Raw genomic sequence first — 17,678 nt, 5'->3', positions numbered from 1 at the left:
TTAAATACATGTCTTGAATGTAATTTACTCTGAATGATGATTCCAATCATCATTTGTGATGTAGCAGTTTAAAAAGTCAATCGAGTGGATATAAGCCAACAAAAGTTCGAGCTTTGCTGAGACTCCCCCCATTTGGGACAGATTGTTCAATTGTGGTTACACTATAAAAAGGAGAACCATTCATCAGAGAGGGTGCAAAGACTGATCCCACATGTGAAGGGAGTGAGCCGTGAGGAAAGATTAGAGAAGCTGAGGCTTTGCAGTCGAGAGAGAAGCTGGTTAAATGGGACCTGATTACGTGTGTACATATTGACCACTTACAGCTGGAATATTGAAGTAAGCACAGCTCATGGGACCAGAGAGCATCACTTGAAATTAATGGAAAGTTTAAAGAGAGAGATTTCTATATTACTCACAGGGTAATAAATGTTTGGAATATTCCGAGTGCTGGAATGTAGATTTGTAGCCACAGTTGTGCATAGTGAGAGAGTTTGATCACAGCTGTGCAGTGGAGAGTTGCCAGATGGATGGTCCTCCAGAGGCAGGAGAGAGTCAGTGACTTGTCACTCTGGGGCTAATCGCATGTACCTCTCATGATCGAAGAGTGGCATTAGCACAGTCTTAATGTGACTGCATAACCATATTCTTCAATTGGTCTGGCCAAATCTCTTAACTGCGTGGGAGCGGGATTTTAGAGAAAAGAACTGTGTGTGCAGATACCCATGCCAACACAAATATGAGCACGCCCACTCACTGTTGTGCAAACGTGGAGAAGTGCCACTCTCCATTGTGTACATGTAGATCAGTCGTGCTCACATGTGCACAAAAGTGAAATGAGCTCACTTGCACACATGGATTTAAAAAAAAAATAAAGCCACAGGACTGACCAGTTCAGAACATAATGAATGCAGCAAGAGTATGGAGAGCTTATTTTTGAAGGTGCAGAGTAATGAGTTAAGTGATGATTCACACATCACTGACAGATGGAATAGCTTACTAAAATTGTCTAGGTGGGCCCAGTAGCATAATTCGCGAGATTGCACAGTACTAAGGCCCAGCAGACTGCTTTACATCCAGCTTTGGCTGACGCATACATTTTTAGTACAGGCTTAATATTAGGTTCTGGGTTAAATTCCTTTTCCTTTTTATTTTAAACCTCCTTTTCCCCGCTTCCAATTTTCTCCCCATTGCCTGATCATGTCAACTCCATGGTGGGTTTCAGGTTCCACGGGGACCAGGCACCCTCCAAGTATCCATTCTGAACGTGAGAGCCCAGATGGTGAATGTTTTTATAGGGCACATCACAGCTGAGCTCAATCCCACATTCCCTCAATGCCCACACAGATAACCCAGGAAAGATTGCTGGGTGGTGATCAGCAACATAAATCCTGGCTGGCTTCCCACAGGGGGCACTGAGGCCACTGGCAGCTCCTGACCATTGCTCCCATGCTAGAGATCAGCTGACAGTACAGACCAGTGATTGAAGCTGGGACACACATGGCCTGTGTGGTTCAGCTAGCCATTGCTTTAACCAGCTGAACCATCAGAGGAGTTTGGGTTAGAACTTTAAGTTACTATTATGATGTCCAACTGCAAGATGGAATAAGTTTTGAAATATCTGATAGCTATTAAACTAAGGGTTTAGACAGTATAGGCCGAGACTGGCATAAGTGTTCCATAAGTGACTCTAGCAATTTGGTTCTACTCCCAAGTGGCTATCTTCAAATAGAAGCCGAGCCAATCTATTTGAGCGGGAAGAGTATCTAGTCTGGTCATGCCCTTCCCTTACATGCAGGCACATTCCACCTTTAGCTGCATAGGTGCCACACTCTGGAATTCCCTCCCTAATCTTCTCCACCTTCCCAGCTCCTTCTCCTCATTGAAGACCCTTCCTCAAATGTGCCTCTGAGCAAGTTTTTGATCACCACTCTTAGTATCTTGTTTTTAATGTGCCTGTTTGAAGCACTTTGGGGCAATTTTCTACTTTAAAGGCACTATAAGGGCTTTGCCTTATATTTATTGAAAATATTTTTTCAAGCAGTACTTTGGAAGTCATGGCAACCATCTCTGTCTGCAGTGTCCTGCAGTGTCTGCATTGAGTTGAAGTTCATGGTGATTTACTAATGCAGCTCAGGTTTATTTTTCTGCCAATCTGCTCTCTGCCTTCCTATCCTGATGGTATTACCTCTTTACTGAAGTACAGTTCCACAGGTGCCAGTCCCCTTCTGGAGCTGTGGCAAGTGGTACCAGTTACCACCGGTACCTCGCCAAGTGGCTCCAATTTCCCTCCAGTACTTGGCCCAGTAGCTTGTGTTTGTGCTGAGCCCTTGTGGTGAGTGTAAGAAGTCTGGCTCTTGGCCTCGTGCAGTATTCACTTCCAGCTCGAGATGTTTTTTCTGAGGACAGTTGATCCTCCGAGAGCCTCGGCACATTAACCTGCATCTTCCTGGTCTTTCTGGCTCATTGGATAAAATTGCTGTGCCATGGGGAGCTCTACAGCACAGATTAATACACCAGATTGGAGTCACTATAAAAACTAGCATCTGCAGATATTCTGTCTGTTTATTGCTGATCACTTGTTAGCTACTCTGTGTGTTATGTTGTTTCCAATTGCGGGTTGATGTTGCCTCCATTTTAGTTGGATTTGTCTTCCATTTTCAGGCTGGAAGCTGAGCCCTGTGGTTGGTGCTGTCTACAGCCCTGAATTTTATGCAGGTAACTGTTTCATCACCTTTCAGTTATATATTGTACTGCTTTAAAGAAATACAATCTCACCTCTGATTAAACTATCTCAAAGTTTCTATATGTTTTAGGTGATTCCAATGAAACTTGTTCGGAAAATATGTATAAATTTGGCACTGAGAAATAGATTCAGTGGGGTGTTTAGCGGTAATTTTAATCTTATCGGAAGCGGAACTATGGCAGACTTCCACCTCCCTGGGCCAGGGTGCTACCATCAGCTCACTGAGCACAGGCTGCGACCTGCTAGGCTGCAAGGCCCATAATAATGCACACTGCCTTTTGTTACTGAGTCATTGGGAGCCCTTGAGCGTGGGTGGGATCGATGGCACATCCTGTCAGCTGCTGAAATCGGATGATCATTGGGGGGGGTTCTTCCGTGTGCTGCTACTTGGTTCTTTGAGAAGGATTTTTGATCCAGTAAAGACTGCCCAGTTCTCCATCTCAAGAGGAAATATACAGAATTAACCTTTTTAAAAGGAGAAAATGCCATCAGCATTCAGATGAAAAGAGTAAACAAAATTAGAATAATCCGTTGGAATTGGAGATAATCTGAATAATCCATTAGAACTGTCTATGATCTATTATGATTGTTTTATGGGGGAATATGTAGTACAGTGAATATGGGTTTTATGTACAAAATCACAGTCTAATACAAAGTGTAAACGTATTTACCAGTAAGACACTGCCGAGCAAAATAAGGTTTTAACACTGGTCATGTGATGCCATATGCTTTCAGGTCCTGCATCACTATCATCTTTACCCTTCCACCTACATCCCGTTGCCTCGACAGCACTCAGCCCAACACACAATGGTAAGGCCAGTTGAAAACAAATGTTCTATTTAAATAAACTACAGTACATAAACTATTATAGAAAATGAACAGGGTTTATGAGGCCCTAATATAATCCCCACCCAACTCTTCATAAAACGTTTGCACTTTGCTCTTGCAGTTTGTGACATCAAAAATGTTGGGTTGAATGTTTTGCACTGTGATTTGCTGCTGTTGCGTTCTGCTCATTCTGGTTCCTCACTCTGTGTTCCATCCCCTCTGGCTCAGTTCTGGCTTCACCAAGAGTGTTTTGCTGGCTCAGCTTGAGAACCACTCAATTGCATATTTTATTCAAATTTATTGTCAAGAATGAGTGAGTCTTGATTGAAAGGCCTTCTATGTGCGTGCCATCATATTGTAGGTGGTTGCACTGTGAAGTACAGCAGGACTATATGCAGATTAAACCTCCCTGTATCGTTCCCCGTCTCACAACACTGACCCCTACTGCATCAGCGTAACATTGAAGGCTGGTGTGTCAAATGGAACAAAGAGATTACGAACATAAAAAAGATGACCAGTTGGTCTGTCAAGCCTGCCCTATATTATCAGAGGATAACTTGTACACACCATCACCACTGTTGTCTTTCTGCCCCGCGCCCCCCTCCCCCTCCCACTCCCCGCTCCTCCTCCCTCTCCCCGCTCCTCCTCAACAAGCCGCAATCTCCTGGGAGAGTCTAAAAACCAGAGGAAATACCCATGGGGCAATTTAAGGGGAAAAAAGCTGGAAAATTCCTCTGTTAGGGGCATCACTATACATGCTTGCTGTTGTACACTGGATTGAGACTTTCCATTTCACACTGAACCCTGACATGCATCAAACCGAGACTTTCATCCTATGAATCCGAGCTGGATTTCGAACCAGGGTCCTACAGGTGAAGGAGCAGTGCCGAATGCATTGCACCATCCAGTCCCACTTTTTCTTAATTTAGAAACCATCATTCCTGCGTGTGTATGTTTAGTAGCTTATTCTCTCAAACTTTCTGGTGTATTTTACACCAAGACGATGTTAGTATACTGCAGACAAAATAACACACACATTCTTTGCATTGCATAGGTGAGCCTTCCAATGCTAAATTTAGGAATACAAAGGCCTTTCAGTTCATAGTACGCCTGCATGGTTGTTGGTGCATTTATATTGGCATGCTGCGACTGGGTTTAGATTGATTGTCACAACCGCCGTTGTCTTTCATGGAAAGATTGTTTTTCTTTAGTTATTTTGAGCTTGTGTTTACAACAGTGTCCTAATTTGCTCTCCTCCATTCCCCGAATCCTCAGTTCCTGGTTTCCCATATCAAGCAGCTACCACAGCAGCTGCGCTGAGAGGTGCCCTGAGAGGACGAGGCCGTGCAGTGTACAGCGCATTCCGTGCAGCAGCACCCCCCACCGCCATCCCGGCATACGGAGGGTAAGCAGACATGTCTGGAAGTGAATTAACAATCTTTGTGCATGCAGTTTCCAAATGGATAACTCACTAAATCTAATGTCAGTGCTGTCCCCAGTCACTCTGAACACTTTATACTGCTTATTTAATGTCACAATTTTGCAACTTGTTCTTACACCACACTAATTGGTGCATAAGAGGACCCCAGATTGACCCCTTTCATCCCAGCTCATTGTGGGCAAGCAAAGATTCTTTGCTCAGTGTTTTGCTCTGACTGAGTTTGGGAGTTTAATGTGGAGAATCATGGATGTACTGCAAAATTCATGACGTAGTGCGTTGATCATACCAGTGTGCCATGCACCTACCTGCCCACTACACACAGCAATAAGTAAGATAAGAAATAGAAGCAGGAGTAGGCCATACTGCCCCTCGAGCCTGCTCCGCCATTTAATACGATCATGGCTGATCCGATCATGGACTCGGGTCCACTTCCCTGCCCGCTCCCCATAACCCCTTATCGTTTAAGAAACTGAATGTCCTGATTGTATCTGACAATCTGTGAATTAAGCAGAGAACAGACTAACTGGTTAAGCTGTGTATGCTGTCTTCAGCTAAATTCATAGAATGTACAGTTGCAAGTATTCAAGGAGTGGATTGTATGGAATGGTTCAGGGTAATTGGAGGATGTAATCCATGGGCTCACAGGGATTAAGGGTGGGTTAAGGGGTTTCTACTGCTGTAAGTTGAATTAATTAGTGCTGTGCCACCACTCAAGGCTGTTATCTTTTTATTATAATAGAAATTACCAAATTAACATTTTTTAAATAATTATAGCAGTGAATTACAAGCCTCTGGTTCAGCTTTTCAGGATTAATTTCATAGTTTTCTGATTTTTGACTTTAGTAATGCCAGGCTGTACAGGCAATGTTTGACGGTGTTTATTCCCAAATGTTTCACACACACTGTGCAGTTGGCTCCCCTTTTCCACATGGAGTGAGGATTGCATATTTAATTTAATTTGTATCTTAATCTGAGGTTTGCTGCTCACTTTGAAATTGTCCGTAGCACTCACCGTCCCTGACCATCCGCATAGGCTCAGATCGGCTGTTGGTCTCTGCTACAGGGAGGGGGGGGGGAATTCTCCGTGTGGGCACTGAGCTCGGGGAGGGTGGGGGGGTATTCCTGGTGTGGGCACTGAGCTGGGGGGAGGGGGGAATGGGTATTCCCGGTGTGGGCACTGAGCTCGGGGAGGGTGGGGGGGTATTCCTGGTGTGGGCACTGAGCTGGGGGGAGGGGGGATGGGTATTCCCGGTGTGGGCACTGAGCTCGGTGGGGGGGGTGGGGGCGGGGGGGATTCCCGGTGTGGGCACTGAGCTCGGTGGGGGGGATTCCCGGCGGGGGCGGTGGGTATTCCCGGTGTGGACACTGAGCTAGGGGGAGGGGGGGGGAATTTCCGGTTGGGCACTGAGCTCGGGGCGGGGGCGGGTAGGTATTCCGGTGTGGGCACTGAGCTGGGGGGATGGGTATTCCCGGTGTGGGCACTGAGCTCGGTGGGGGGGTGGGCGGGTAGGTATTCCCGGTTGGGCACTGAGCTCGGTGGGGGTGGGCGGGTAGGTATTCCCGGTTGGGCACTGAGCTCGGTGGGGGGGGGTGGGCTGGGGGGATTCCCGGTGTGGGCACTGAGCTTGGTGGGGGGGATTCTCGGTGGGGGGGCGGGTAGGTATTCCCGGTTGGGCACTGAGCTCGGTGGGGGGGGGGGGCTGGGGGGATTCCCGGTGTGGGCACTGAGCTTGGTGGGGGGGATTCTCGGTGGGGGGGGCGGGTAGGTATTCCCGGTTGGGCACTGAGCTCGGTGGGGGTGGGCGGGTAGGTATTCCCGGTTGGGCACTGAGCTCGGTGGGGGTGGGCGGGTAGGTATTCCCGGTTGGGCACTGAGCTCGGTGGGGGTGGGCGGGTAGGTATTCCCGGTTGGGCACTGAGCTCGGTGGGGGTGGGCGGGTAGGTATTCCCGGTTGGGCACTGAGCTCGGTGGGGGTGGGCGGGTAGGTATTCCCGGTTGGGCACTGAGCTCGGTGGGGGTGGGCGGGTAGGTATTCCCGGTTGGGCACTGAGCTCGGTGGGGGTGGGCGGGTAGGTATTCCCGGTGTGGGCACTGAGCTCGGTGGGGGTGGGCGGGTAGGTATTCCCGGTGTGGGCACTGAGCTCGGTGGGGGTGGGCGGGTAGGTATTCCCGGTGTGGGCACTGAGCTCGGTGGGGGTGGGCGGGTAGGTATTCCCGGTTGGGCACTGAGCTCGGTGGGGGTGGGCGGGTAGGTATTCCCGGTGTGGGCACTGAGCTCGGTGGGGGTGGGCGGGTAGGTATTCCCGGTGTGGGCACTGAGCTCGGTGGGGGTGGGCGGGTAGGTATTCCCGGTTGGGCACTGAGCTCGGTGGGGGTGGGCGGGTAGGTATTCCCGGTGTGGGCACTGAGCTCGGTGGGGGGGATTCATAAGAACACAAGAAATAGGAACAGGAGTCGGTCATACGGTCCCTCGAGCCTGCTCCGCCATTCAATAAGATCATGGCTGATCTGATCATGGGCTCAGCTCCACTTCCCTGCCCGCTCCCCATAACCTCTTATTCCCTTATCGCTCAAAAATCTGTCTATCTCCGCCTTAAATATATTCAATGACCCAGCCTCCAGAGCTCTCCGGGCAGAGAATTCCACAGATTTACAACCCTCAGAGAAGAAATTCCTCCTCCTCATAGTTTTAAATGGGCGGCCCCTTATTCTGAGACTTTGTCCCTTAGTTTTAGTTTCCCCTATGAGTGGAAATATCCTCTCTGCATCCACCTTGTTGAGCCCCCTCATTATCTTGTATGTTTCGATAAGATCACCCCTCATTCTTCTGAACTCCAATGAGTAGAGGCCCAACCTACTCAACCTATCCTCATAAGTCAACTCCCTCATCTCCGGAATCAACCTAGTGAACCTTCTCTGAACAGCCTCCAATGCAAGTATATCGTTCCTTAAATACGGAGACCAAAACTGTATGCACTACTCTAGCTGTCACTTCACCAATGCCCTGTACAGTTATAGCTGGACTTCTCTGGGCACTGAGCTGGGGGGTGTGGGTACTGAGCGTACGGTGAATGATCTGCCTCGGAGAGTATCCGCCAACTGCAACACTGAAAAGGTCAGAGGTTTACTTTGGCTGAAATCTATGTTCTATGGCGGTCCAACACGACTCTGGATTTTTATATAGCTGAAGCAATTCATTTTAGGTAGAACAAACATGTAGGATACAAAATCTAATACTACATTCCAATCCTCGCTTAAAGTGAGCAGCATTAAACACATTTATTAAAAAACCTTGACTCCCAAATAAATTTTTTTTGCTTTTTAAAAGGGAGAAAGTTTACCCAATTTGTTTGTAGTTTTCTGTGCAAATCTTGGCCCTAAATTTTATTTTTCTGGGCTGAATGAAGCAGCATAAGTTTGTGTAAATTTATAAAGTGAAAAAGATACTGTTACTTCTCTCTCATACTTGTCCATTACACAATTGTTTTAATCCCTTGAAGTATTAAACTACTTTTGTTAATTATTTGTAAATCAGCCAAACCCAACAGAGACGTGATCAATTTAAATTTCATTAATTGTGACCAATTATTGGCGATCTGAGTTGATGTCCGTATCTTTGCCACCTATCTCCGCTATGTGCCTCACATAGCGAGCCTTGGCCTGTGACACACGAGTTCAAGTGTTTGCGATTTGATCTCTGGCTGTGAAGCCAGCTCTATTAATGTCATGTCACTGACAGTCCAGCGTTTGGTACTGTGGCAAATACTTTCCATCTTTACATTGATCAATATAAAAAATATATCCTGGATGTTGCTTCAGAGCGTTGAAACACGGGCTTGATGCCTGCTGTTCCTCTGCACAGTTCCCAGGCTCAGCCATGCCGAGTGGAGGGAGTGCTTCTCCATCGTAGAACAGCATGTCCCCTGCTTCAGGTGATCATCCCTGGAACGGGGGAGCTGCCTGCCTCTCAGTGGGTGTGAGTGTGTGGATATGAAGGCAGATGGGGGGAGAGAAATATCAAAAATACTATCTTAATAGAGGAAACAAATTAGCAGCAAATACCTTCTGTATTGCAGAAGTATTTTTCTAATTTTATATTTATGAAATGTTTTCAACTTCAGTGTTTAAGAAACCTTTAGCACAAGCATGTTTGATTGTAATAGCCTTTAATAGTTCTTGTTAAAGCATGTGTATAATTGATGTTGACTAACAGTGTTGGCTCAGAGGGAAGGTTTGTCTCAAGTGAAAGAGAAGCACGGGGACACTGGATTTTACAGAAACTGCAGGGAACTAAATGCTGGGGCAGTGGAGGCCGGGGAGAGAGCTGCTTAAGGTGCTCATTTCTCTCTCATGTACATTGCATGTTAAAATGTATCATTGATACATGACTCGCTGTATAACTCTTTTGGGAACATTTTTAACTTGATTCTCATTCATGAGGGTATCAGAAAAAATGAATAACTTGATAAAACTGGCATGCACCTCTGAAATTCTGGGTTTACTATAGAGGGTTGGAGCATGAAGTTCTTTGACAGTACAGCAGTATGGGTCTCCATCGGCTACACTCCGCAATGTGAACATCCCAATCTTTCTTGAACTGCCAGCTTCATGTTGCCATGTAAATGTAGCCCATGGTTCCGTTGTCTGATTAAAGCCTCCACCTGGAGTAAAGAAAAGGAGACCCAGTCCCATTGTTTGCTCTGTTCCATCGGACCAGGAGGAGGCCATTCAGCCCCTTGAGCCTGCAGCTCAATTAGATCATGGCTGATCAACTCCATGTTCACGCCTTTGTTCAATATCTTTTGATATCCGTACCTAACAAAAGTCGATATAACTGAGACTTTCAAATATCAATTGACCCAACATCCATCCACAGCCCTATGGGGGAGTGAGTTTCCACAGCCCTATGGGGGAGTGAGTTTCCACAGCCCTATGGGGGAGTGAGTTTCCACAGACCTATGGGGGAGTGAGTTTCCACAGCCCTATGGGGGAGTGAGTTTCCACAGCCCTATGGGAGTGAGTTTCCACAGCCCTATGGGAGTGAGTTTCCACAGCCCTATGGGAGTGAGTTTCCACAGCCCTATGGGAGTGAGTTTCCACAGCCCTATGGGAGTGAGTTTCCACAGCCCTCTGGGGGAGAGAGTTTCCACACCCTGTGGGGGAGAGAGTTTCCACACCCTGTGGGGGAGAGAGTTTCCACACCCTGTGGGGGAGAGAGTTTCCACACCCTGTGGGGGAGAGAGTTTCCACACCCTGTGGGGGAGAGAGTTTCCACACCCTGTGGGGGAGAGAGTTTCCACACCCTGTGGGGGAGAGAGTTTCCACACCCTGTGGGGGAGAGAGTTTCCACACCCTGTGGGGGAGAGAGTTTCCACACCCTGTGGGGGAGAGAGTTTCCACACCCTGTGGGGGAGAGAGTTTCCACACCCTGTGGGGGAGAGAGTTTCCACACCCTGTGGGGGAGAGAGTTTCCACACCCTGTGGGGGAGAGAGTTTCCACACCCTATGGGAGAGAGTTTCCACACCCTATGGGAGAGAGTTTCCACACCCTATGGGAGAGAGTTTCCACACCCTATGGGAGAGAGTTTCCACACCCTATGGGAGAGAGTTTCCACACCCTATGGGAGAGAGTTTCCACACCCTATGGGAGAGAGTTTCCACACCCTATGGGAGAGAGTTTCCACACCCTATGGGAGAGAGTTTCCACGGCCCGATGGGGGAGAGAGTTTCCACACCCTATGGGAGAGAGTTTCCACACCCTATGGGAGAGAGTTTCCACGGCCCGATGGGGGAGAGTGTTTCCACACCCTATGGGAGAGAGTTTCCACGGCCCTTTGTGGGAGAAAGTTTCCACGGCCCTATGGGAGAGTGAGTTTCCGCACCCTATGGGGGAAGAGAGTTTCCGCACCCTATGGGGGAGAGAGTTTCCACACCCTATGGGAGAGAGTTTCCAGAGTTTCCACAGCCTGATGGGGGAGAGAGTTTCCACACCCTATGGGGGAGAGAGTTTCCACGGCCCTTTGGGGGAGAGAGTTTCCACGGCCCTATGGGGGAGAGAGTTTCCGCACCCTATGGGAGAGAGTTTCCGCACCCTATGGGGGAGAGAGTTTCCGCACCCTATGGGGGAGAGAGTTTCCGCACCCTATGGGAGAGAGTTTCCGCACCCTATGGGAGAGAGTTTCCACACCCTATGGGAGAGAGTTTCCACACCCTATGGGAGAGAGTTTCCACACCCTATGGGAGAGAGTTTCCGCACCCTATGGGAGAGAGTTTCCGCACCCTATGGGAGAGAGTTTCCGCACCCTATGGGAGAGAGTTTCCGCACCCTATGGGGGAGAGAGTTTCCACGGCCCTATGGGAGAGAGTTTCCGCACCCTATGGGAGAGAGTTTCCGCACCCTATGGGGGAGAGAGTTTCCGCACCCTATGGGGGAGAGAGTTTCCGCACCCTATGGGGGAGAGAGTTTCCGCACCCTATGGGGGAGAGAGTTTCCGCACCCTAAGGGAGAGAGTTTCCGCACCCTAAGGGAGAGAGTTTCCGCACCCTAAGGGAGAGAGTTTCCGCACCCTATGGGAGAGAGTTTCCGCACCCTATGGGAGAGAGTTTCCGCACCCTATGGGAGAGAGTTTCCGCACCCTATGGGAGAGAGTTTCCGCACCCTATGGGAGAGAGTTTCCGCACCCTATGGGAGAGAGTTTCCGCACCCTATGGGAGAGAGTTTCCGCACCCTATGGGAGAGAGTTTCCGCACCCTATGGGGGAGAGAGTTTCCGCACCCTATGGGGGAGAGAGTTTCCGCACCCTATGGGGGAGAGAGTTTCCGCACCCTATGGGGGAGAGAGTTTCCGCACCCTAAGGGAGAGAGTTTCCGCACCCTAAGGGAGAGAGTTTCCGCACCCTAAGGGAGAGAGTTTCCGCACCCTATGGGAGAGAGTTTCCGCACCCTATGGGAGAGAGTTTCCGCACCCTATGGGAGAGAGTTTCCGCACCCTATGGGAGAGAGTTTCCGCACCCTATGGGAGAGAGTTTCCGCACCCTATGGGAGAGAGTTTCCGCACCCTATGGGAGAGAGTTTCCGCACCCTATGGGAGAGAGTTTCCGCACCCTATGGGAGAGAGTTTCCGCACCCTATGGGAGAGAGTTTCCGCACCCTATGGGAGAGAGTTTCCGCACCCTATGGGAGAGAGTTTCCGCACCCGATGGGAGAGAGTTTCCGCACCCGATGGGAGAGAGTTTCCGCACCCGATGGGAGAGAGTTTCCGCACCCGATGGGAGAGAGTTTCCGCACCCGATGGGAGAGAGTTTCCACACCGATGGGAGAGAGTTTCCACACCGATGGGAGAGAGTTTCCACACCCGATGGGAGAGAGTTTCCACACCCGATGGGAGAGAGTTTCCACACCCGATGGGAGAGAGTTTCCACGGCCCGATGGGGGAGAGAGTTTCCACGGCCCTATGGGGGAGTGAGTTTCCACGGCCCTATGGGGGAATGAGTTTCCGCACCCTATGGGAGAGAGTTTCCGCACCCTATGGGAGAGAGTTTCCGCACCCTATGGGAGAGAGTTTCCGCACACTATGGGAGAGAGTTTCCGCACCCTATGGGGGAGATAGTTTCCGCACGCTATGGTGGAGTGAGTTTCCAAGGCCCTATGGGGGAGATAGTTTCCGCACCCTATGGGGGAGATAGTTTCCGCACCCTATGGTGGAGTGAGTTTCCAAGGCCCTATGGGGGAGATAGTTTCCGCACCCTATGGGGGAGATAGTTTCCGCACCCTATGGTGGAGTGAGTTTCCAAGGCCCTATGGGGGAGAGAGTTTCCACGGCCCTATGGGAGAGAGTTTCCGCACCCTATGGGGGAGAGAGTTTCCGCACCCTATGGGAGAGAGTTTCCACACCCTATGGGAGAGAGTTTCCACACCCTATGGGAGAGAGTTTCCACACCCTATGGGAGAGAGTTTCCGCACCCTATGGGGGAGAGAGTTTCCGCACCCTATGGGGGAGAGAGTTTCCGCACCCTATGGGAGAGAGTTTCCACACCCTATGGGAGAGAGTTTCCACACCCTATGGGAGAGTGTTTCCACACCCTATGGGAGAGTGTTTCCACACCCTATGGGAGAGAGTTTCCACACCCGATGGGAGAGAGTTTCCACACCCGATGGGGGAGAGAGTTTCCACATCCTATGGGGGTGAGTTTCCACACCCTATGGGGGTGAGTTTCCACGGCCCTCTGGGATTGAGTTTCCACGGCCCTATGGGAGTGAGTTTCCAGGGTGAGTTTCCACACCCTATGGGGGTGAGTTTCCACGGCCCTATGGGGGTGAGTTTCAGAATTCCTCTACCTATTTTGTGAAGAGATGCTTCCTGAGTTTGCTCCGAAATGACCTAGCTCTAATTTTAAAATTATGCAAGAAATAGTTTGCCTCTCTCTACCCTATCGAATCCTTTTATCATTTTAAACAGCTCAATTTGATTGTTCCCTTAACTTTCTAAACTCAAGGGAATACAATGCAACTTGTCCTCAATTTTACCCTTTCAGCCCCGATATCATTCCGCGGTACCCACTCCAAGGCCCATCGAACCTTCCTGAGGTGTGGTGCCAGAACTGAATGCAGTGCTCCAGATGGAGTCTGGCCAGAGCTCGACACAACTGAAGCATCACTTCCTCACTTTTGGATTCCAATCCCCTTGAGATAAAGGCCAGCATTCCATTAGCCTTTTCGATTATTGTTTGCTGATTTCTATTATGCAGCACAGCCAAGTTCGACAACCGACTCCAACTCCCAGTACAGGCTGTAAAAGGGAGCATGGCCCACAGAGACGAAAAAACCGAGTAAATAAAATTTCCTCAAGTTCTTGTTTCAATTTCACAGCCTGTTTCTTGACCAAGGGGGCTTGGCTATGATGCCCTCCACAGTTGAACAGTGGCTTACCTAGATGAAGGAGTATTTGGACTGCCAAGTTATATCTTGTAACTCTGTGGCCCAGCCTCTATTCACTGTGCAGAAATCGCAACTGCCTCCAAAATGGCAGTAGGATTGTTTCCTTGTGGATAGATTTAGTTAGAAATACAGTCTGAAAATGCATATTTTAAATTAAAGGAAACACTTGCTTTCAAACTATGAAAGATTTCTGGTGGCGATTTGGGCACTCTGGAATTGTTGTGACAAACCTTCCCTTTATTAGCCCTTGCATGTTGGAATTGCAGTAATAAGAGTGTTTCTGTGTGCATCTCTGCAGTGTGGTTTACCAGGATGGATTTTATGGTGCCGATCTCTATGTAAGTATGAAAACTATTTTACACTGTCCCCCTTCTGCTGATGAAGCCATTCTTTAAACCAGTATGCTAATACTTTTTCTCCCTGTGTATTTTTCCACATCTGGCAGCTGTTAATTTCTTGTTACCTGATCTCATTGTCCAGTTATGTAAATTAGAGACACCAGTCCCCTCAGTTGTGTTGTCTGTTTAAGCTTTGTCAACAGAGAAGTCATGCTCAGTTGCTGCTATTTGCAGTATACAGTGTTCTGAACCTTTCAAGCATTACACACTGGAGGGAATGGAGTTTCTTTTGGGATATCATGCAAAAGCAATGAAATCAAACTGAATGTAGAGTAAAGTTGACCTTTGCTGCCCTGATTCTGGGCTGTAAAGAAAATGTTGATGAAACAGTTGTTACAGCTCGTATTATTGCTCACCAACTCTTTTTTTTGTCTTTTTAATTTTTATTTTAAATTGAGCTGAAATGTTTACTGAGGAATGCTGGATTGACTTTGAAATCCAATCCATCACCTTTGATCTGTGAATGGAAACTGAAAACAGTTAGCAAAAGAAATGTAGACAGGTGCTGAGAGAGTGCATTTAACCAGTCTTCAGTCATTGCAATGTGTGTAGTTGTACAGCCTGTGAACGTCTCTTGTTTAATAAATCTAGTGTTAAAGGTTCATCCGTATAAAGCATCCTCCAATAATAGAATGGCTTTATCCATGGAGGGTCTGTCTCTTTTCAGTTGTTTCTTTTCCAGCCTTGTCGCCAATGCTCTTCCCTGTGTTTTGTTATAGAATAGTGTATCAGGAAGCAGTGTATAGCAGTAAGTTACCGCAGGTATGATAGAAACGTGTGACCAGACCAATCGCACAGATTGTGGATTGCAGTGAAAAATCCTACTAACAGCAAAGACTGCAGTTAGGGATGGGAGCAGGCACCAAATGGAGATAAAACATTCCTGCAGAGTGCACTGATTTCAGCATGAGATCATCACAAACCTGAAAAAACAAAATTGCTACTAATGAATATAATTGGGAGGTTTATAGTGTGGGTTCGTGTCAGATACCGACCCAACACATTTCACTTTGAATCATGAAAAGAGCTGTGAATGGGAGGGTCTCATTCTGTCCGTCTGATTCAAGGTTAGTGTAACTGTGCAATGCTGCAGCTTCAGCTAAGGGAAATGACATCCATTTCATCTGTTGGTGGAATGGGGATCTGGATATATATCCCGGGTGAACGAACAGTGATCTGCCCCAGCGAGGCACTCTGAACAATCAGTTCTTTTAGTCAGCATGAGTCGAAGACTTTTTTAAATCTATTTTTGTTGGGGGGGGGAAACCTCCTTCACATCCCATTCCACGACCAAGAGTTCAATAGGAAAGTCTTCCAGACTTCTGGCGATGGGAACCTGTGCAGTAAGGACTGTAAGAGCGTCCAGGGTGACTCACCCTTCAACCTTTGCCCCTTTCTCACCACTAACTGCGCCTGGTTGCAGATATGAATGGCTGTTTAAATGTACGTTGCTACCCAATAGCCATTTCAGTAGACTGCTGAAAGACTGAAACGGCAGGGTCTCAGACAGTCACAGAAAACGGAGAATTATAAGAGCCTTGTTTACAGTGAGGATTGGAAGAAATCTTTAAGGGCACGTGTCTGTAATAAGAGAGATGAACGAGGTGATAAAAATTCTCCTTTTAAGAGTGGAAGCAATATCAGTGGGAAATGTGAACCCAGCCTGCAGTACATTAATCATGCAGGAGCGCGTAGATAAAGCCTAATGGGATCCAAGCATTGAATTCCAATGAACCAAGTCACTTTCATTCACTCCAGTGCATCACAGCATAAGCACACCATCCTTTCCCATTAATTCTTGTTTCACTGCACTCGGTGCCAAGTCTAAATTCAGTGCCTAACTTCAGCAGATGTTTAGCTATTTCCAGTTAATATACAATAAATATTTAAATGCACTTCAAGGTAGAATTGTTGCTATCTGATCATTCTTCATATGCAGCCTGTGTAAGGAATGTTCAAGGCCACCGATTTTCTGTTTTCAGGGAGATGCGATTGCAGAATTGAATCCCCAAAACACTGGTTAAAAATTCCAGCATCTGATCTAATAAAAACTGAATTTGATTTATTGATGTAGAACAGTGGCCCTGGTAATGATACAGACGGGTCTGAATTGTTACATATTTTACAGTTATATATGTGGATTAAAAAGTCCCTTAATTAAAGGATTACACAGGATATATGGCACAGAAACAGGCCATTAGGCCCAACCAGTCTGTGTCGGCGTTTATGTTCCACTCGAGCCCCCTCCCATCTTTCCTCATCTAAATCTATCAGCATAACCCTCTATTCCCTTCTCCCTCATGTGTTTATCCAGCCTCCCCTTAAATGCATCGATACTATTCGCCTCAACCCCTCCCTGTGGTAGCGAGTTCCACATTCTCACCGCTCTCTGGGTAAAGAGGTTTCTTCTGAATTCCCTATTGAATTGCTTGTTGACTATCTTTGTATTGATGGCCTCTAGTTATGTTCTTCCCCACATTCTCTCTATATCCACTCTATTAAAACCTTTCATAATTTTAAAGACCCCTATTAGGTCACCCCTCAGCCTTCTTTGTTCCAAGAGAAAAGGGACTCAGCATGTTCATCCTTTCCTGATATGTATACCCTCGCATTTCTGGTATCATCCTTGTAAATCTTCTCTGCACCCTCTCCAGTGCCTTTATATCCTTTTTATAATATGGCGACCAGAACTGTGCACAATGCTCCAAGTGTGGTCTAACCAAGGTTCCATACAGGTTTAGTATAACTTCCCTACTTTTCAATTCTACACCTCTCGAAATAAACCCTAGTGCTTGGTCTGCTTTTTTTACGGCCTTGCTAACCTGTGTTGCAACTTAGTGATTTGTGTATTTGCATCCGAGATCTCTTTGTTCCTCTCCCCCACCCAAACTCGCATCCTCCAAGTAATCTCCCTATACCCTCCCTGTTCTTCGTACCAAAATCTCCCATTTATCTGTGTTGAACTTTATTTGCCAATTATATCCCCATTCTGCAAGTTTATTAATGTCCTGTAATTTGTTGCAGACCTCCTCAGTATTGACTCTTTCCACCCCCCCCCCCCCAAATTTGGTGTCATCCGCAAATTTAGAAATTGTGTTTTTGATTCCAAAGTCTAAACTGTTACTATAAATTGTGAACACTGTTCCCAACTCTGATCCTTGTGGAACACCACTACCCACCTTCTGCCAATGTCCATCTGGACCTTTTACCCCTACTCTCTGCTTTCTGTCTTGAAGCCAGCTAGCTATCCATTCTGCTACTTGTCCCCTGGCTCCACATTCTCTGACCTTGTTCACCAGTCTATTTTGGGGTATCTTATCGAAAGGCTTT

General features: G+C 47.6%; 1 protein-coding gene across 15 annotated transcripts in view; it reads left to right on the top strand.

The window, feature by feature from the left end:
* Window positions 1-17,678, top strand: part of LOC139230104 (RNA binding protein fox-1 homolog 1-like) — a 342,858-nt gene that overhangs the window by 305,625 nt on the left and 19,555 nt on the right. For 11 of the 15 annotated variants that reach the window (XM_070861932.1, XM_070861929.1, XM_070861939.1 and 8 more), the window contains 4 exons: window positions 2,662-2,715; window positions 3,479-3,553; window positions 4,847-4,976; window positions 15,068-15,110. In XM_070861932.1, the coding sequence (XP_070718033.1) occupies window positions 2,662-2,715; window positions 3,479-3,553; window positions 4,847-4,976; window positions 15,068-15,110 (302 nt within the window). Of the gene's footprint in view, window positions 1-2,661; window positions 2,716-3,478; window positions 3,554-4,846; window positions 4,977-14,248; window positions 14,289-15,067; window positions 15,111-17,678 lie in introns of all 15 variants that reach the window. The other 4 variants (XM_070861938.1, XM_070861928.1, XM_070861926.1 and 1 more) reach the window with 2 other exon arrangements.

This window comes from Pristiophorus japonicus, chromosome 19 (assembly GCF_044704955.1).
Source record: "Pristiophorus japonicus isolate sPriJap1 chromosome 19, sPriJap1.hap1, whole genome shotgun sequence".
NCBI lineage: Eukaryota > Metazoa > Chordata > Chondrichthyes > Pristiophoridae > Pristiophorus > Pristiophorus japonicus.
Note: the sequence above shows the minus strand (reverse complement) of the source record. Positions and strands in the feature narration are given on the sequence as shown.